The following is a 21,751-nucleotide window of genomic DNA, read 5'->3' as shown; positions in this document are numbered from 1 at the left end:
ACACACACACACACACACACACACACACACACACACACACACACACAATCCTACAATGATACAGACAATGACTTGCAAGCTGTTAGCAATAGCAGGTGCTTTTAAAGTCAGCTCCAACAGGAAAGCACAATATTTTGGCTGAAACCAATGGTTTCTTTTAATATTGCAACCAATGTCCTCTTCTCCGCATTTCTGAAATGGCTGCATCTGTGTCCTTCTGCTTAGTTCCTGGAGTAACCTTTCTAGATCATCTCCCCTCAATACAACCCTCCTTTTATCAGCCTTGACTGTCTTCCTAATTTATGTTGATGTCACGCCACTTTTCTGTGTATTTACTTTCATCATGATGTCAATCTAAGAAAGCAGAAAATACATATCCTGTACGTGTTTGTTTCTACGGTTCTAATAAGTGCCCAGCAGGTAACTAAAAAATACTTGCAAATTGCAATAAATGAAACATTGAGACACCTTTTAAAATATCAACTTGAAAAGTTGCTTCCTGAGATGCTGTGGAGGAAATGATTCTTTTGTCTGCCATCTTCCCTAAAGAATATTAGTGTATCCAAGGCTCTGGGAACTCTGGTAATAAGGAATACATTGAATGCTATTCAGTTCAGTGTTTCCTCAACTTATGGAAATAAATAACTCCTAATCTAGGAGGCTGGAGAGATGGCTCAGCAGTTAGCATTTGTTGGCCTTGCAGAGGACTTGGGTTCAGTTCCCATCACCCACATGGTGGCTCACAGACAACCATAACTCAAGTTCTAGGGTAGCCAGTGCCATCTTCTGAATGCTGGGGTCACCAACAAAAATGGTGCACAGACATACACACAGGCAAAGGCACTCACACACAAATCAAAATAAATGTAAAAACAGTAACAACACAAAACAAATAAAAATCTATGTAATAACACCTCCATGGAATGTGTGTGTTTCAAGAGCAGCACGTGGGTACCAGCCTTCATCCTAGTTAAGACTCCGGGCCATTATCCCAGAGACGGCAGCATCTGTTTTCCTGGAAAGCTGAATGCAGTTCTTCCAATGATACCAAGAACACACGCTCATTTCATCCACTGGCCATTCTCCCTGACAGCCTCCTTCAAGTCTTCCAGCAACTCCTACACGTGTGCATTATTCTAAGCCTCCCTGTTCCCATGTAGCAACAAAATGCTTCTGAAATAAAGGCAGCGTTACACTGGGGCAGGGTATCACAGAAGCACCAGGAAACAATCACTATCGATGTATGGTTGAATTGGTGATGATTTGTGAAGCTGATTTTTATTAAAATAAAAGCATTTATTACCATCACCATTATTCATTGAAAATATCTTGCAGGAGCATCTCCCAGAAACGTTCTTGAAATTAAGTTCCTTTCAGCCGAGTGGCCTGGGAATCCAGATGGGTCTCAGTATTGTTCTGAGGTGTGATGTTAACCATTTATCACCAACATAATAACGTACAGATGTCTGTTAGTCGTTAAAAAAGGACATTTTACTGCTTGAATATCATCCCTATAACAGAACCATCTTCACACACATCCACTGTAATACTGTTACTAAAGTGTGTGTGACAGAAGAGTTGGCTCACAATAATTATCCTGAGGCCCCAAACTGTGTTTCGGGCTCATTCTGAATACACTATCAGTGATTTTATCTGATTCCTGTCTAGGAACAAGGGAGAAGTAATGAAAAGGAACTGTGAAATCTGGGAAGCAGTTGAACATATATCCTACCTGCCAAAACAGACCACTATTAATACGGAAAATGAGCTTCATTCATTATTTTCCTGCCTACACCAATTTAAAAAAAATTATTATTTCCATCTATCTTGTCGTGGTTCCAAGAAACTACACAATGCAATGTGAGTCCATGGCCTCCCTAATGAAGTTTATAGTTTTGACGAGATTCTGGGGAAAGGTGGTGGCTTTAAATAGTCTGAAGAATTAGCACTTTCGCTTGGAGAAATGGCATTAAGTAAGCTGCCCTCGCATAGCCAGGATACAAAACTGCCTCTAAGTATGAGATATAAACATATGTAATGGCAACTGCTTGTGTTGCGGTCACAAAAGGGAACACCAATGATGTTCACCCAATCAAAGGTCAATGTCTAACAAGCATTTAGCAACTCACACACACCATAGAGTTCAGAATTTTTCTGGAAGTGTGAAGTGGCTGGAGCTTCATGTCACCTCTAACTTTTGGCCAGGCGTTGCTTGTATTCATTAAAAAAAAAAAAAAAAAAGTCCATTCTGACAATAGGCTAGAGTTGAAGGAAACCCCTGTTCATGGTACTTCCAAGGTGAAAATGAAAAATTCTGATAAAACTCACAGCCTTGAGAGGAATTTCAAGTGGCTTATTTGCTGTAGTCTTCTCTTATTTCACTCACGCATCTGGGAGAATTGAAGGACAAATTCTGTACCTTTTGCTCTGGAGGCTAAATTCTATTCTCAGTGGAGACCTTTACAGGTGGGTTGAATACTTTGCTACTAGTTTTATCAGTGTGTCCCCGTTTCAAGGGACTCGAGAACTATGAACAAGTCTGCATGCCTATTGGCTGACAAGATGTGTGTATTTCTGTGTGTGCATGCTTGATTTTTTGCAGAGAAACAACTCTCTGCATGCACTAAGCCAAACTGTCCCAGTCCCGCTGTTCCTTTCCTTTGTCCTTCTTTAAGCAGCTTGAATAATGTTTGGCTGAGATTTTCAGTTCATCTTATTTTTAGTGGGATGTGTCAATAAGTCAGGAAAGACCCTACACCCACAGCCAGGGTACCACTCAGGAGCAACCTGCTTCTACTTATATACATTATTTTATTGATGCTTTGTTACTGGCTGCAATTTCAGAGTCGGGCCTCATAAAGCTGGCTATGTTAAGACCAAAATAATGTCATTTAGCATCTAGGAGGAGGTTAAAAAGAGGATTAGAGGGAGGCGGGCAGGCAGGGTATATTAATCAAGTCCATGACTAACAGGGTGTGACAGAAAAGAGTTTTATTCTTTTCAGCAAAACAATTCCCTACGGCTGGGACCATTACTCCACTGTGCCTTTATCACCTTGGAATTTTTATGGTTATTTTTGATGAATTCACATTTTTGTAAAGCCCTTTTTGAAATCATGCCAGTTTTCAATTTTTAATTAAAGTCGTAAATAATCTTAATTCTGCCTTAAAAGGTTTATTGTTTCTTTCTCTCTCTCTCTCTCTTTTTACTACGATGCCAGGAAATATTTCAAATACCAAGTCCTGACGTGAGTGAGCAATTAGAAGCTCTCTGAGGTCTAGTGACAATACTGTCCCGTGTAAATCTAACACGCTGGGGTACTGGCATGAGATTTAGCAGTGCGGATGGAATGATTTGGATTTCATCAGCAGCTGCTTCTCTTGGGAGCAGCATTGCTTCTTTTTGTTAGATGAAGCAACTTTTAATTCCATGAACTAGCCATCACAGACATACAAAGGACTTTTGGAAACTAAACACTGTACATTTGTCACCGAGGACTGAGAGAGGAAAGTCAACCAAATCAGATTCGGCCATCTGTAGAAACAGAGTGGACATAAGCCAACACAAAGCCAAGGGAGAGGCGTGACTTCACTGTCCGTAAGTCAGAATCAGGGAAGAACTGCAGCGTCTGACATGAGGTCATCCAACCAATCAGAAGCCCTACTGTGCTTCCCTAGACTGCTGACAGTTGTCGGTAAACTCTACATACAATCACACTGTACAGTCTGTGTTTCTTTTCCAATTAGTGCCTCGATCATGGTCAAAACCACTCTTCCTTCATACGAGGCCAAAACATAGCATTATTACACAGTGAGAGGCAGCAAGAATCTCTAAGAACACCCTGTGAGTCTCCAAACCAATGAGCATCACTGGTTTTGCCTCAATAGGTGGTTAATACTCTTCCCTGCAGGGCAGTAGGTGCTGTGAAGATGCTCTCAGCTTACTGATAAGCTTGACTTAATCAGTAAAAGCTCACCGATTAGGGACAATGTGGAGGCAGAGAACGTTCAGATTTAGAATGAAAATTCTCACCTAGAAATAACAGGCTTCTGCAAAATGAACATAATTTATTCCTTTGAATTTACAAGACACAGACAATGACAAAACTGAAAGACAACGACCCTGCTAAAGGTTCCAAATGTGATGATGTGTTATTTTAAGGTGAGCCGCTGTTCTTTCCGCTTTTTACATTATATAAAACTTCTTTGCCTTTCTAAATTCAAATCACACCCTGTCCATGCCAAACGATTCTGGATAACAATTTATTGGAATTCCAAATAAAGAGATTTAAATCTATTTCTGGAGAAAAAAAATTAACAATTGATTTCTAAGATTGGTTTCGTAAGTAGTTAAGTACATCTGCCAAATCCTTGAGGCTGAGTGTTTTTCTTTCTCAAAAGGAAGATTTGGTTAAGTACTTTCTGTATATAAGCCCTTAACACTCAGGCTGACAGGGGCAGTTGATCAAAGAGCAGTCAACCAAGTTCATGCCTGTGACTGCCCCTGCTCTCCTTACTGGGAACTCCCATGGAGATTGAGCCACCTAGGGGCTACATCTGAGCAGGGGGTTTAGGTCCTTACCATACATGGTCCTAGGTTGATTCATCAGTCTCTGCAGGATCTCATGGACCCAGATTTTTTGGCTCTGTTGGTCTCCTTGAAGAGCTCTTGGTTGTCTACTCTTTGATCAACTCCCCCGAGTGAGGTGGCCTTACTAGGCCACTGTGGAAGAGGATCCAGACAGTCCTGATGAGACCTGATAGGCTAGGGTCAGATGGTAGGGGAGGAGGACCTCCTGTATCAATAGACTAGGGGAGAGACATGGGGGGAAAGAAAGAGGGAGGGGGACCAGGAAGAGATGAGGGAGGGCTACAGCTGGGATACAAAGTGAATAAATTGTAAATAGTAATAGTAGTAGTAATAATAATAATAATAATAATAATAATAATAATAATAATAATAATAGAAAAGGCACTCAAGTCAGCACCTCAAGACAGAAGAAATTCAGTGCCAAAGAGACTACAGAAGATTTCCCATCATCAACTGTCAAATCCAGAAAAACTAAGAAAAAAAATGCATGATTCTGATTAAACGCCACAGTGACCTGAATACTCTTGCCACAGAGTTCATTCAGTTGAAGTAACTTGAGTCTTAACAAGCCCTTGAATTTACTTAAACAAGTCAGGACCCAGTTCGTACAATGTAACACCAAAAGAGCCAAGTTAAGGCAACGTGTTTCTTCCCTGAACAGAACATCCTACTAAACAGGGTTCCCTCTGAGTGAAACTCACCCCTGTGGTGACTTTCGCATGTGTATTCACTGCTTGAGAGGTGCAAAGAAAACCAAAGTGGACAGCTCCTGAGGAACAACAGCGGAGGCTGACCTCTGGTCTCTACCCATGCACACTCATGCACCCACATGTTCCCCTGCAGCCCCTAAAATCTCAGTTGTTAAATTACTTTAAAGATAGTGAAACCCCTGCCTCAGAAGGTTTCAAAGGCCAGTCTGGCCAGCCAGTTGCAGTACCGTGAGAAATTCCCAGAGCAAGTTAAGACAGGTTGGCTGGACGACCTTTGACATTTATTCCAAATCTGTTAACACCGTGATATTTGCAGATTTTGAAAACTGTATGAATCCATCACTGATGTCAAAGTCAATTAAAGTTCAGCACCATGCCCCTTCCACCCCTGATTTCATGCACAGTGCCTATCAACTAGTTTTCCTCAAGCTAACTATGGGGAATGCTCTCTTAGATTCAAGAGTCGCCCAAGTTCTTCATTAGGATTGTAGCTAGCTAGCTGGTACTCTTATGAAAAAGGATTTCTCTCCAGATAGAACTTCCGAAATTTCCATAAAGGTTTTTTTGTCATTAACATCTCCAGGAGCTGGTGGCTGGCATCGGTTTTCTCCAACTTTCATATACCAGCTTTACCAGATTGTTACATGACCGTATTAGCTGTGCAAACTACAGCCTTGCTGAGGCCTCAGGGAAAACTTCCCTCCTCAGTACCAAGCATAGGACAGCTTCAAAGCCAGGGGATTCCAATGCCCTGTAGAAACTCTGTATACTGTAAACATAATTCAAACACCCTTTTCCTGGCACCAAAATTCTCCTTGAATTTTACCTTTTTCCTTGCTTGTTGCTCTTTGGAAGAATGTGCCTTCACGTGCTTTCTTAGGGAGCTTGGATCGGTGTACCGTTTTGTACATCCTGGAATTTGACAAGCATAAGGTTTCTGAATGAGAAAGAGAGAAAGAAAGAGCTGTAGTTAAATGGTAAAGGTGACAGGGTCAGGTTTATTCAGACTGCTTGGAGCGAGAACTGTTACCCACTGACGGGTGTCAAGTGCTGAGAAATACTCATGCAGTTTAATTAGAACGCCCAGGAATTCTGCGTCACGGAGACGGGAAGATTAAGCTCAGACAATGCCCCACAGAGATGCCCTATCCTCGACTTTTTTTTGAAGCGATTACCTGACACTGCAGTGTGACCATACAACCTCTTGTGGAATTTTTTAATGTGAAAGTTACATACTTACATACTTACAGTTATGTTTCCCTGAGAAAATCTTTGGTACTGTCAGAGATATTAAACGGGTTCTTTAAGGGTTCAGGTAAAGAAGCTGTAGAAAAGTCCAGAAAAGACTGGGTACGGTTCAGGGGGTAGGTACCTGATACAGAAAGAGAGGGAAAGAATTGAGAAGGAGAAATTAGTGTAAAGCAAGCAAGAAATAGTAGGTCTCAAACAACAGACACGTGAAGAGTTGGCCAGAGGAACAGTAGTATCGTCAGTCACAGAGAATCATCTGAATGATGTGAATGAGCCTTGGCTGAAGGACAAGGGCGCAAATTTGCCCGTTCCAAGTCTCCGTGGCAGCAGAGTGACAGGAAGCACATGGAGATGCCCCCAAGTGCTTGGCACCTCAGTTAGACGAATGCATGACTGAGGTGGGAGGGCAAGGACAACACAAATCCATACTGACGTCAGCATCACCACCTACTACTGACAAAGGTCTTATCAAGGGTTTGGAGACCATGCCATGGGTATCAAGTGAAAAAAAAAATCACATTTATTCCAAGAACTTAAAAAACAAAAGCAAAATGGGATTAATTGTATACAGGAGATGAATTATCATCTACTATGAGAAAGAGACTTGGGCCTGTATAGTGAAATATGAGAAAAACCTGAATTCTTGGTGTTAAGATTCTTGCTCTGGGAAGCCTGCTATGCTATGGACGCCATGACTATTCTTACTGTCATGCTCCTGTTTTCCCATGCTTATCATTTTTAAATTTATTTTTTAATATAATTTATTTTTTTTACAATTTATTCACTTTGTATCCCAGCTATAGTCCCACCCTTGTCACCTCCCAATTTCATCCTCCCTCTCTCCCTCCCTCATCTCCTCCCATGACCCTTCCATGTCCACTGATAGGCTAGGATCAGCGGGAAAGGGAAGAGGACCTCCCTATCAGTCAGGTCTCATCAGGACTGTCATTCATAGTCTTCCTCTGTGGCCTGGTAAGGTTGCTCCACCATCAGGGGGAGGTGATCAAACAGCCAGCCTCTGAGTTCATGTCAGAAACAGCCCCTGTTCCCCTTACTAGGGAACCCACTTGGACACTGAGTTGCCATGGGCTACTTCTGTGCAGGGGGTCTAGGTTATGTCCATGCACGGTCCTTGTTTGGAGTAGCAGTCTCAGAAAAGACCCCTGTGCCCAGATTTTTTGGCTCTGTTGCTCTCCTTGTGAAGCTCCAGACACTTCCAGGTCTTTCTATCTTCCCCTGTACTCTGCACAAAGTTTGGTTATGAGTCTCAGCACCTGCTTTAATATCCTGCTGGGTAGAGTCTTTCAGAGGCCCTCTGTGGTAGGCTCCTGTCTTGTTCCTTATTTTCACCTTCTTTCTGATGTTTACCCTGTTCGCCTTTCTAAATGAAGATTTAGCAAGGATCTTACCCAGAATCCTCCTCCTTCTGGCTTAGCTTCTTTAGGTGTACAGATTTTAGTATGATTATCCTATATTATATGTCTAATATCCACTTATGAGTGAATAAATACCTTGTGTATCTTTTGGGCTGGAGCAATGGCTCAGAGGTTAAGAGGACTGGTTGCCCTTCCAAAGGTCCTAAGTTCAATTCCCAGCAACCACATGTATGGCTCACAGCCATCCATAATGAGATCTGGTGCCATGCTTATCATTTTGATTAAACATGTGGATGTTCCTATTTGCTTACTGGAAGGAATATTTAGAATTCACTAACATTTTTCTTTTTATTTTCTTTCAAGAACAAGTTAGAATCATGGTATAGCCTTGAATTTGAAACACTCAATTTGAATACTGACTGTGCTTACTCAACTGACTGATCTCAACTGATTCTGATTGACTGAATGAATGAATGGATGACCTAAAAATGCTTCCAGATCAATGAGCTGGGCACTGTATCTAATTCCAAGAAACTCTAACAAAAAATGATGAACTATTTAAAAAAACATGAAATTATTGGCAAAGCCACTTGATCGGAGGTTTCCATGGGGGAACAAAGATTTTGCTTTAACCTGGGAATCCTTCTTTCTTATTTCACCCAGCCTTCTTGAACTAGCTTTTTCTATTCTGCATTTGCCTCAGAAGAGCAAGCTGCCAATATTCCCTTACTGTCAGGTTGAACAGGAACAGATACACTCATGTCTTTGATCAAGAGATGATACTTCATGGAAGAAATTTTGTGAGCACTGATGTGCTCTAGAAGCCTATGCTGCTCTACACAGAGTTGGAGATGCCACTTTTCACTTGATTTGAGATACTCTTGGAGAAAGCTTTAATATAACCATTCCTTCCCCTTGGCCCCATCACTTGGAACCAGGAAGCCCAATCAGCTCTCTGGCTGTGGTATGAATAGTAGTGCAATCTCCATCATTTTATCACTAATTACCTAAGCCTGAAATGGCACTCTATACTCCATCAGCAGAGCCATTTCATTATTTTCCAGCTATCCTGAATAATTACTTCTCTTGTTTAGATTTAAGATGCTATTAGAAAAATGTATTAATATAAAATTTCACTGTTATTATAATGAACTCAATACCTTTGTGGAAAAACTACTTTTCTGAGTAACGAATCTGTTTGGTTGAAAAGATACTTTTATCCAAAAATCATGACAGCTTTTGTAGAAGGAGTGATTAATCAAGAGGAACCTAAATTTAAGTTACAAATTCTTCAAACAGCTTCAGTTTGCTTTGGAAAACAAGCAATTAATTTCTATAAGCTCTTAAAAGAGCTTACCAATTTGTTCAAGGCAGTAAATATTTAAATAGGAGACAGTTTGGATCTTAAGAAAGAAATGATAGTTTTAACAGGTGTAACAGAAAACCTTTTTAACAAGATAAAAATGACTGAGTTTTAAGACATGCTGAATTAAATTCAAGTCTTAAAAATCAAGTCTGGGCACAGGGGTCTTTTCTAAAACTGACACTCCAGCCAAGGACCACTCATGGAGATGGCCTGGAACCCCTGCACAGAGGTAGCCTATGGCAGTTCAGTATCCAAGTGACCTCCATAGTAATAGGGACAGGGACTGTCTCTGACATGAACTGATTGGCCTGCTCTTTCATCACCTCCCCTCGAGGGGGAGAGGAGCCTTACCAGGCCACAAAGGAAAACAATGCAACCAGTCCTGATGAGACCTTATAGTCTAGGATCAGAGTGAAGGGGAGGAGGACTTTCCTTTTCAGTGGATTGGGAGAGGGACACAGGTGGGGAAAAGGAAGAGTGGGACTGGGAGGGGAGGACGGAGGGAGGTACAGGAAGGATACAAAGTGAATAAACTGTAACTAATAAAAATTAAAGAATATATATATATTCTGACACAATCTAAAAAAATAAATAAAAACAAAAACAAAAAAAATCATTACCTTAGGCAGTTTTATTTAAAATATTTTTTAAAGAGCTATACATTTTTAATGGTGAAATTACTTTATTATAAAATGTTTTGTGTGATTATCCAAAGAGGGGTATTGTAATAAAACAGGTTTCCTCAAGGACAGCTCTGAAACTACAGAGGACTGGTTAGTTGGAACAATTTCTCCAGACAATCTTGTTTTATAAATGGTCACACTTTCATGATAAGGTTTAATGGCAAACTGAAAAATATACGAGATTAGACCAAGACCATTTAAGATACAACAAATAATTACTACTTTTATATGTTGAAACATTTTAGCACTTTTCACATTATTTATTTAATACTATGTTCTATTGGACCTGAACAAATCAATAACTTCATTTTGGCTAAAGCAGAAAAGATCTATCTTTAGCCCATATTGTGCTACATATGCTTCATGTATTTACCAGATAAATCACCACATTTATATAATATATATATGGAGATATTTCTGTTAAGAACGGTTAAATGACATACATAGCTAAAACAACTTCTACAAACATGACTAATAGAGACTAATATAAAATGTAATAAATATGTCAACTATAACATCAGAAGAATCTTAAATATGTATGAGAAGGTGTGTAGAAATCACAGTATCTTTTCAAAATTCAAAGTCTGGTGTAGTTTAATAATAGGCATCAGAATGTTAACTCTGGGAAAGTACTGTCATGAATACATTATTTGCCAGAACGTGGGATAAGAGATCCGCGGTGTGTATAATACATTTATCCCAACGGCTTTGTTAAGTAAAGCTAAATTACACAGCATCTACCTGGCCTCCTGTAAAGAAAATGGCATCAAAGCTTGAGAATGCAAAGTGCTATCAGCATAATGGGGGGAAATAAAAGACAAAAGTTACACAGAAACAGCATTTGCAAAGAGCAAAATGTGGCAGCCTTAAGGGAGTTATGGGTGTGAAAATAAAAACTCAATTGTTCTCATAAGGTTGATATAAAAGGATGTGTGACTGTTAACACAGAAAAAGCATGTATGAAATGAACTCAGAGAAAGATTGGCTTTGTCATTTTAGATCAATTGCAGGTAGAAATAACAGAGGTTTTTTTTTTTTTTTTTTTTAAAGCAAGAGACCGGATTCGTGCTCAACGCCATGCTGTCTGAAAAGTTAGGTCAAGAGAAAAAGAAACAGGGTCAGCACATGAACACTGCATTTCATGTTCTTCCCAATTGCATACACTGTCTATTGTGGTAACGCCTGATAAACTGATAAACGCTTTAATTATCTCTGGTGGCCGTTCTGTGTGCCTACAGCTACTGCATGATAGCCCCCGAACTGCTTCTGCTCTCTACAGAGAAGGGACTAACCCTGGGTCCCAGAAAGTTCTGTCACAAAATTCACAACTATAAAAAGAAAGCGAAGGAAGGACGGATGGACGGGAGGGAGGGAGGAAGGAAGGACGGATGGAAGGAGGAAGGAAGGAAGGAAGGAAGGAGACATACAAGGTCTCCCTGTGGGCAGTTCACTGTGTTCTGCTCCTATGCTTGGCACTGCCCCCTGTGTCCTGAAGGTCAGAAAGCACCTGCAGCATCCTACCATCACAGGGGACCTTTGGCGCACACAGCTGAGGCTGGAAGGTGGCCAGCCCCTGCCATCCTTACAGTGTCAAGATGCGTCCTCTGGTGCTTGGCACGGTCGCTGGAGTTGCTGAAAGCCTTCTGGCAGCCTGGGTGCTGGCACAGGTATGGCTTCTCCCCCGTGTGGCTCCTCAAGTGAATCTTGAGGTTCTCCAGCCTTGAAAAAGCCTTCTTGCAGCCTTCAAACTGCGAAAAGAAAGTAAGTTTTAGTTACTGAGAGGACCCAAAGCCTGATTCTTGGGAAGAAAAACAACCATTAGTTTGTACTTAGCTAACAGTAAGATGAAATTAAATCCACACAACAACAAATATTGCTTCTAAAAATAGCCGTGTGTTTATGTGAATTGCATCTTCCCCACAGCATATACATGCCACATTCCATACAAGATTTCAGTCCCAAACTGATTTCTGTGACGGTTTATGTCAGAGACTATTCACTGTGAGCCATCTGGCTCGATCACTAGAAACATAGTAATCCATATCTTGTCACTTTATTTAAAAAAAAAAATTAACATACTTTTCTATTTCCAAGTTGTTCTACACTGAAGGAACTGGGAAGGAAGAAACTTTTCAACAGCTGAAAAATAAACAATAACAACAAGAGAAATCAGAGTGATCTGTGACAGAGAAAGGAAAAGGCAGGGAAGGTCTAAGAATACAGGAGGAGGGAAGCAGGTACCCGCTAGACCAACTCAATCATTCCTGCTCTTCAGTATTTGTCAGGTTTTTCAACTTCCAAGTGAGTGGCCAGTGTTAACATGTAGAGGGCTGCCAAGCCTAGTAAGTTCTTAAAATGCTTTTCTAAGGGGAGCTAGGAGACAGAGAATTTACTTAGTGCTAAATAATTTCAAACAAAGTAACCTCTTACTATTATTACATTTGTTACTGTTGTTATTTATTTTAAAAATTTCACTACCTAGATACGAATCAGATGGCTTTTAAATGTATGCCTGTAGCTTGTTAATACTACCACTTCTTCGGGTAAATTATCAGCTACTATTATAGGGTCACAGTGATGCTAACATTTAAAGTGACAGTAAGGAAATACAGCAAGGAAGCTGTAAGTGAAGAACAAAGGTAGAAGACTTACCAGAAGCCCTAGAAAACTTACATGATTGTAATACATTTAATTCCACTAAGGTTAGGATACAGAAAACAAAACATGCTTTGCTTTTAAGAAATCTTGAGTGTTGTGTTTTGTTTAGAGGAAAGTAATGAATACAGGGGAGGATAAAAATAAGGACACTAAGAGAAGGGCTGTTTCCATTTGAAATTAGACAACGTGACTTAGCTGTGCTGCAAGGTCCTCATAAAATGTCTTGGTTCCCTCACTGACTGTAACAGTATAGGACTCTGGTCGTGAAGGTTTCAGCAGCTGGAAATTTTATCCTTAAGTAAAGGATGAACTAACTGTAGAAAAAATAGTCAACTATGTCACAACTCCCCATCTATTCAAGCTGATCACATTCTGCATGCTGGAGTATTTTAAGAAATTTATGAAAGTTGTGCTTATTTTTGATTGAGAGTTATACATGTCTCACAGACATATGTTGGTTTATTTCAATTTTGATATTTTGCTTAAAATAATTTTTGGTGTTTTCCTGATTTCTATTTCACATAAAAAAATAAATTTAGCCTGAACGAAGGAAGAATGCTGACAAAGCTGACGACTTTTTTACAGCCAAGTCTACATAATGCCACACTGCTTGGGGTGGGGGTAGATTCTGGAATTTGTGGGGCCTTACTGCTGCAAATTTTCAAATAGATCTCAAGTCTAAGAATCAAAGGGTTCTAAATTAACTCCTAATTCATAGCTAAGAGGGCTCTGCCAAGCAAACATCTGCTTTTAAGGTTCACTCTGGATGAAGAATCAAGAGCAAAGTCTTGGAGCTCAATTTATTTTCCTTGGAATTACCTGGTGGAGCACACTTAGGTCTGAAATGAGCTTGTGGTTTTGGACATACTGGGCCCATAGCCGCGCTCCTACTAAGGCTCTTTTGTAGGGCAGATGTCTTTCTGGTGCCAGTTCCAGTCGGATGTACCCAGATTTGGGTGTCCCCCAATCTCTTGCCCCTCCACAGTTACCTCAAAGCTTACAGAGAAAGCTGCACTGTTTGAGCACAACCGCGAGAATGGAGAGCAGTGATAGCTGAATTAACAGAGTTTCTGTTGAGTGCCAGATAAGACACCTCCCCCACTTCTGCCACAGAAAGAGAAACCCAGCTCCGTGCTTGCAGGACTCAAACTGTCCATGTGTTCACAAGTAAGGTAGATGCAGCTAGCAACTGTTCATTCTTTCTATTCAATGTCCACTTAGATGTCTGCTTAGGATTGGACTGATTGCTATTATTACCATTAACACAATGATTAAAAAAGAAAAAGAAAAAAGGTCTGGCATTCCATGTAAATCAGTGAAAAACAGAATACCCAAACCACATGAAGAAGCAAAGATGAGTGACAACATGGGCATCCAGATGGAATATGACAGCAGGAAGACAATTTGTAAAATACTGAAAACCTGGATGACGTCGGATGTTCCGTCAGGGACAAGGGTGGCCAGAGAACAGACAGAGGCAGAGCAGTATTCTGCAGGGGAAACTAGTGAAGAGAGGCTCTGAGTGGAGGCAGTCCTCAGAAGGCAGTTTCCTGGATGCAAGAGCTTTCTCACAGACACCAAGCTCTCACTCTCGCTGAGAAACTAACGCACTTGAAGACTGTGTGGACCGGGTCCTCCAGGACTGAACGATGGCCTGCTGGAAGGCCTAACACACAGTGGGTCGGAGCCACCTGGGTGAACTCGACAGCAGAGACTCTAAGAGAAGGAGGTGCTGTTTGCCTCTCTAATGGCATCTGGATGGAACTTAAAAGTGAGCAATTTTATAATGAAGTGTTATCATCCATTATGGGAATAACCCTGTAATTCAGCACAGGAATTTCCTCTCCCTGGGGCAGTTTTGCCCCTACATTCACAAGTTCAGTTAAAGGCAAGTGCTTAAAAATAAAGCAAACGTTTAGGCACGCTTTCAAAAAATAAAAAATTAAAATTAAAAAAAAAAAAAAACAGCCCAAAACGCTAAAACTGGATTCTTGAAGAGCTTAAGAATTTGGGTGTCTTTTAATCTTAACTGTTTTCATGACTTCTACATAGCTGTGGAAGGTGTTGAGCCGTGTAGACAAACACCTGAATATAGAAAGTCAGGATGGTTAGGAGGACATCTTGGGTTTGATTGCCATGTTTTCTCAGTGTGGTTCCCCATCATTCAAGATAGACCCAGAGAGCTAAGACAGGCACTGCCAAGTGGCTGTTCTTTACCCCTGCTGTGGTTCAGCGCCTGCAAAACTTCAAGCTTTATCACAGGCTCTCCTCTTCCTAGATTGCCTCTGAAGCCATGAATCCATAGGCTAATAACCCACAGCTGGATCATACAAGCCCTGATTTGTCCTGAACTCAAAAACAGACAGAATGGAAGATGAAGAAAACCAAACCACCATCAAACTTAAGAGTTCAAAAGGGAAGAAGAAGGAATAAAGTAAGGTAAAAAAAAAAAAAAAAAAAAAAAAAAGAGGAAAAGAAAATATGAACAGAGAAACAGTAAAAGTGGGAACTGGTGTTCACGGAGTTACTTGGGCTGCGTGAACTATTTTATCCTGGCTATTCATTTGATCTAAAAAGCACCTGCCCTCCGAACAAACCCTGTGAGCATGGTCCACAGCTGCTGGGAGGTAAAAATGATAGAACTCAATGTTTACTCCTAGAAAGACGATGGAAGCCGAAGACAGTATGTACAGCTGGACAGGTAACACGCCAGCAGGTAACACAACGGAGGGATCACACTCTGAGCAACGGCGCTCAGAGCCATGGCGCTCAGACCGTATCAGCACCCTTAGGGAACTCTTCAGAGAAGAGGGATTCTCTGAATCCACCCCTGAACTTAAATTCGGCCATCTATGCTGCGAACATCCTCCATTAACTATGCAAATCCAACGACAGAGGAAAGTGCCACAATTCACCATTTCTGCTCCAGGCTCAGTTATCTGAATTCATAAAGCAGCAGCTATCCAAGGAACAGAACCGTTCACACCAGGGTAGGGAAGAATAATCATCATTCACAAGCAAGTGAGACAGAACTCCCAGAATGCCAATCTCTCACTAGAAATTCTTTAAAGTCATGGCTTTCAAACTTGCCACCAGTTAGATGTCTGGTTCTGAAATATGTCTCTCACTGTGGCCTCCTGCACAACGACACACCCACCACTGCCCATTACAGTCTCCTGTTGAGGAAAAGCACTGGGAAGGACTCACGTTTTCCATTTGCACATTTTGGTGGAATTGTAGGCATGAGGGAGACCAGGGCATGAAACTCCCAGAAACAGAACTTTAAATCTCATGGGCCTTGAAAATACTTCATGGCATGAAGCCTCATTCTGAGAAAAATCTCTTCAATTCTGGTTTTAAGTAACGAGCTTTAATTAGACATCTTCAAGTTCCCTCAGACCTAAAGAACCTTAGCTTGCATCGCTTTGCTAATTTAGAAAATTATTTCATATTTAAAGAATGAGGCTGGACTGCAATCATCATCAATATATATTGGCTTGATTACAGATTGTTGACATTCAGTAACATTCAGATGACCTTTGAAATATTACTTTCTCTTTCTATTAGAAGCCTTTGTGTAAGGTTCTAGCAATGAAAGGCTCATTAGACTCCATTAAAATGGGATTTATTCCATATGTATAACCAATAATCAAGTTGAATATTATCCCCTCCTCTAATCAGCTACCTGGAGTGCCAAGAAGTACAAGTTTGTATTCAAAGCAGTAATGACAGCAAACCTTCTTTATCAGATTTCTATACCATTGCTAATATCAACAAAACCCAAATAGAAAGCAGCCTACATTGCTGGACACGCTTTTATAAAATATACATTTGATTTCAATTAAGGCTCGGTGTTTATAACCCTTGGAGGTACACACTTTCACAATCCACCAGTCAAGACCAATTAATCCCATTAGTGTTGGCTGCCACCGTGACATGCAGCTAAGAACTGGCTGGTGCATTAGGTACGAGTCTGTGTCTCAACACACCACCCAAAGACAACAGAGATGAAGAGGCTTCCATGGAAAAGTCAGCAAACATTTCTGATGCCCTGGCTACAGTCAAGGTGATGTCCATCATTAGTCTAAAAGGTCAAGTCCTCTTGGACTAATTGCGTGACTTCAAAGGGGGTAAGATTTCTTCTGAAACTCTGAAAGAAAGAGCCCAAGGAAGTGGAGAGGTCCAGTTTACAGTGCTGAGGGGCACCAAGAACTCTGATGAATATACTCTGCTAACATTTACTTCTGGAAGTTTCCTTCCAGAGATCCTTTTCAACTTTATGTGCACGTGAGTCCCGTGGAGGTGCAGAGACGCAGAGTCCAACACCTTCAGCCTTCCACAAGAGAGTGAGCTACTGGGTTTCTGTCTCCAGGGAACACGAGCAGATGCTCAGTGTTCACAGATTATACCTGGAGATGCAAGGGATCCTTGGTGATCCTCGTCATCGAAGTGGAGAGTGTAGAGGGATTCAGAAAAGGACACACAAATATTAGAACAAAAGAAAAGGATAAAGACAAGGCCTTGACATATGTGAACCAAAAAGAGTCATCTTTCTTCTCAGAACACAGAACAGCACAACCTAATTTTAAAAACTGGCCAAGGGGGAGGGAGAGAGGGAGAGGGAGAGGGAGAGAGAGAGAGAGCGAGAGAGAGAGCAGAAAAAGATGAAGATTCCAACAGAAGCACTGCAGAAGCACGCTGAGGCCAGCAGGATTGAAGTCACTTCAGTGACTGGGAATATTCTCCCTTGGTGCCCACTCCACTTAGTTTGTTTCCAGTGGATTCTAAATAGCACCAAATACTCCAGCGAACTTTAATGCTTACCGTTAAGTCTACCGAAAGTCTACAGGAAGTGTCGCAGAGAGACCATGTCTAGTTTACAGGCAACACTGAGGCCCCCTGCTCCCTGTTCTGCTCATCTTAGTAAACATGCAAGGAAGACCAAAGGCATGTGTCTGCATATTCTCACCCGTGTTTATGGCTCAGTCACCCTTTTGTCCCCAGCACTGTACCCAGAGGTCTCTGCATTACCTTTCAGTTGCTAACAGGGAATATCTGATTTTACATTCCTAAGTTTTATACAGAGCAGCACTGGCCTCACTGGAAAACTACTGAAAGTCACAATTACAACTGTTTTTGTTTCAGAGCTCCCCAGACTGAGCTCCCAAAGATTCCTGGCATCTAGGAGATCTGTGCTCACCTCATCTATGACAGCCCTTAAAATCTGTCTGCTTTGGGGTCTGGGTAGGGACTCAGAAGGGAAAAGCAGCTATATGGCACTAGACCTCAGTTAAGTCGCTGATTCAGTGTGTGACACTCACCCAGCATCTGTAAGTGGCCGACTGTTCTCATTTATCCTGATTTTCTGGAACTATTAAAAATGCTGCAGAATTAATATAAAACCCATTCAGTAATGTTTTCTGAAACAGTCCTAAATTCCAGTCATTGTTCCTTCCTTGTTATTCTGGTGTGCAAAATGAATCCGTTAACCAGCTCATAAATTCCTTCCTGGCTTGTAGTACTTCTTGTTTTTTGATTAATAAAAATCTGTATAAAGCGAAGGTCACCTGCGTGGGTATACATATGTGATTTTTATTGCTTTAGGGTGATTCATTGCTTTGACCATTTTGAACCATGGGTAACAGCTGATCTTATGAGGGTCTTCTAAATGAGGCAATAAAGGAAATAAAATGAAGCCGGGAAAATGATTATGGAGAGGCCACGTGACAAGGCTGGGCGAAAATGTTTCTTCTGTGCCAACGACTGAACCGTACCGAATCTTTAAAGAAATTATCAAGTATCTGATTTTTAACAGTCGAAAGGAACTGGGGTCAAATGGAACCTAGTCACCGCTATTGTATTCACAGCTACAAAACAAGTCCTCCAAAGTGGAGCCTGGCCTTGTAACATGCATGATGTAGGCCTTTCTAGCTACTCATCAAATATATGTACATACATATGTGTATGATGTGTGTGTGCATATATATGTATATGTGTATGTGTATATGTGTGTGTGTGTGTGTAGACTATTGCGTTGTACCAATACAGTGTATCAAAATTACAACTTCAACCAAATTACTATTTCTTCAACCAAGTAAACAATGCAGGCTGGTTGTGTGGGAATTTTGTTGTTTACTGGCACTGACTTCATGCAACCTGCAACTATTCATAAGAGCCCATATTCTTCAGGGACTGACAAAGCCACAATAAATGCTCTTTGATTATATACCAGCCTAACAATTATATATATACACACACATATATATTTATAAGTATGTAATTAGTAGCGAATAAACATATTTAAAAGCAACTAAATTGTTTAACTTTCTATGTAGGCATTGCTGAAAACCACATAGCTAGGTACAGTTTTAACCCTTGATGTAGGCACACTCAAGTGAATACACACACACAAGATTATATGAAGCCACACTAATAAACAACAAAAAATTATGTTTCCAAAACCCTCAGGCACCCAATTTTCCCTTATTCCACATACTTGTAGACATCATTATTTGCTTGGAATTCATAGTTTCTTGACACTGTTGATACGGAAGTATGTGGCCCTTTGTATGTGCTGGAGGCTCCATTCTGCCTAATCCCCCACGTGCTGCCAGCAAGCACACTGCTTCATTGACATATACACGAAGCAAACTGATAAAAGCAAGTCAAAGGCACTAACTCTATATGGTGAAGATGCTTAGAAACTTTAACCCAGAAGTCAATATTGACCAACTACTGCAGCTGTACAATCAGTAGTGCTGCTCCTAAGTGGGCCTGCCCTTGCTGGGCTTCTGAATGTCCAGCATTTCTCTAAGCCTTCTGGATGGCACAGGGAAACATCAGGCTCAATCCTATCTTACCAAAGCTTCCAGTACAGTCCACGGAATTGGCCAAACCAAGCCAGGTTCAACACTTTCGTATGAACTGAACAATGGGGATTTATTTGAGCCAACAAATTTTACGTTCTCTCCAAAAGTCTGCCTCCCAAATACATTTTGGGCATTTAGAAGGCAGAAATGGATTGATGGAATAAGAAGGAATTAAGCAAATGAATGGAAAAAGGCATGAGATACAGAGTACAGGCCAAAGAAGGGAAGAGGGGAGAGAAGGGCAACAGACACCTAAACCATAGCATTTTATCATGGGGCCTTTCTCTAGTGTGATCAAGCAGCAGGCCAGTTTCTTGGGCCTCCTGCTTTTCCCTGTACAGCGCCCTCTGCTGGCAACACCACATAGCCACCTCCTTCGGGAGGCTCTCCTTTGGGCTTTCACCAGGACACTCTGGGTCTGTCCCACACATGCCAACCACGCAGCTTATTCCCAGCAGCACAGAGAGGCACGTTAATTGGACTGTTTGTTTCCCTCCCGGGTTGTGAGCTTTATGAGGACAAGGAACCGAGTCTTACTAATCTCTTTATTGCCAGCATTAGGTACGGTGCTTGGCATATACTCAAAGCGATTGTACATGATTTGCTAAATAAATGTTAAATGAAATGGAGAGACTGAACACTTGGTAAAGAAGCATATTGATTTCCTAGACTTCCTTGTATAGTGAACTCATTAGGGCCTTTTAATTAGGGAGAAAGCCAGTTACTGCTTGCAGTGACATCAAACAGTCAAACTCTTAAAAGCTGTAAAGTGCATTTATGGGCCTAAATATTGGATTTTAATGTTCCATAGGACTGCTGCACAGTGTATATTTAATTAAATTATTATCTATCCATGCAGAGAAAATACTAATTACAACACATGGTTCTATTTGAGAACGCACGTGTGTGTGTGTGTGTGTGTGTGTGTGTTGGATCAACTCCTTTATTGATGTTTTAGTAAATTTTCAGCAGTACTCGTACAGCAAGTAGAGTGTTTTCCTACCAAAACCTTTCCAAATTAGAGCTATGCATATACTGACACACTGGAAACATGCTATTATCAATAATTCAGGGCTTATAAATGTGTGCCTTCCCCATGCATAAAGGAAAAGAAGCTGTTTTAAACTGCCCTTTTAAAACTGAGCTAATATTCTCTACAATACGCCAGGACACAGCCTCTCATCAGTTTCTCATGAAGAAAAACAAACTTTAGGACCTTGCCCTAAATTGCCCAAGTCAAGAATACCCAATGAGCAGGTCCAACAATTTCCCATGATGCCATGCCTCGGTCAATCATCCGATAGACAGCCTCTCTAAATGGGAGACAGCAGCTCAGAGCCTAGGCTGCAGGTCCTAACCTGTAATAGCTAAGGACTCTGTTTGAAGGACGGTGTTTGCCACAAGGCCTTCATGCCAGCTTTCTCACTGGCAGTGGACCTGGCTAGCAAGTAATTAATAGTCTTTGATTGTAGCGATGAGACACGTCTCTGCCTGCCTTCGGCTTCATTAGGAGTTGGGCATGCTCGGTGTAACAGCGCGTAGCAATGTAGTTAGTAACTATGGTGTTTCCCAAAACGATTGCTGAATCTTGTCATCTCCTGACTGGGAAACTGTCTGCGGGTTCAAACAGAATGTGTGCTAACATACACTCAGCAACACAAGCCTCTGAGACAAACTGTCTGAGTCAATTTGCTTATCGTAGAGGCACAAAGGTGCAAATGTGTGCGTATGTGCTTGTGGATACAGCCACGGCACACGCTGAAACACCTGTACACATATTCCACACAGACTCTGCAATAGATGCACGTGTGCGTGCGTGTTTGTGTGTGCGCGTGTGTGCTTAAGATATGTGTGCAGGGGTGTAGAAGCAAGCAGGGAATTGCCAAGAGAAAAGAGGAAATTCACACACGAAAAGCAGAGAATAATTTACCATACATTGGCCCACAAAGTGTATTCCAAAAAAACGGAGTGCAATATGCCAAATTTTTAATGGCTCTTGCTATTCCAGATCTGGCCCTGACAAGCTCTGGAAGAGATGCAAGCAGGCAGGAAAGATGGGATTAAAAAATTATGTCTTAAGCCTTTCCACTTTCAAATGCAAAAATCTTCACTACTGCGGTGGGAGGAGGGAAGAAGAGAATGACAGGGAAGTTTTCCTGACACTGCTTTTCTACAAAAAGTCATCCATTTCCGTTATGTATTTATTGCTTTAACAGAAATTCCCTATCTCTTACTAAAAGCCGCCTCC

The 21,751-nt window shown here is 41.2% G+C and overlaps 1 protein-coding gene across 4 annotated transcripts in view; it reads right to left on the bottom strand.

Moving 5' to 3' along the window:
* Glis3 (GLIS family zinc finger 3) overlaps nucleotides 1–21,751 on the bottom strand; it is a 424,529-nt gene that overhangs the window by 88,006 nt on the left and 314,772 nt on the right. For all 4 annotated transcript variants that reach the window (XM_055614087.1, XM_055614089.1, XM_055614090.1 and 1 more), the window contains 2 exons: nucleotides 11,563–11,724; nucleotides 6,127–6,237 (listed from right to left, as the gene is read on the bottom strand). In XM_055614087.1, the coding sequence (XP_055470062.1) occupies nucleotides 6,127–6,237; nucleotides 11,563–11,724 (273 nt within the window). The remainder of the gene's footprint in view (nucleotides 1–6,126; nucleotides 6,238–11,562; nucleotides 11,725–21,751) is intronic.

This window comes from Psammomys obesus, unplaced genomic scaffold, assembly GCF_907164565.1.
Source record: "Psammomys obesus unplaced genomic scaffold, mPsaObe1.curated_primary_1811, whole genome shotgun sequence".
NCBI lineage: Eukaryota > Metazoa > Chordata > Mammalia > Rodentia > Muridae > Psammomys > Psammomys obesus.
This window is presented reverse-complemented; position numbering and strand designations above follow the sequence as displayed.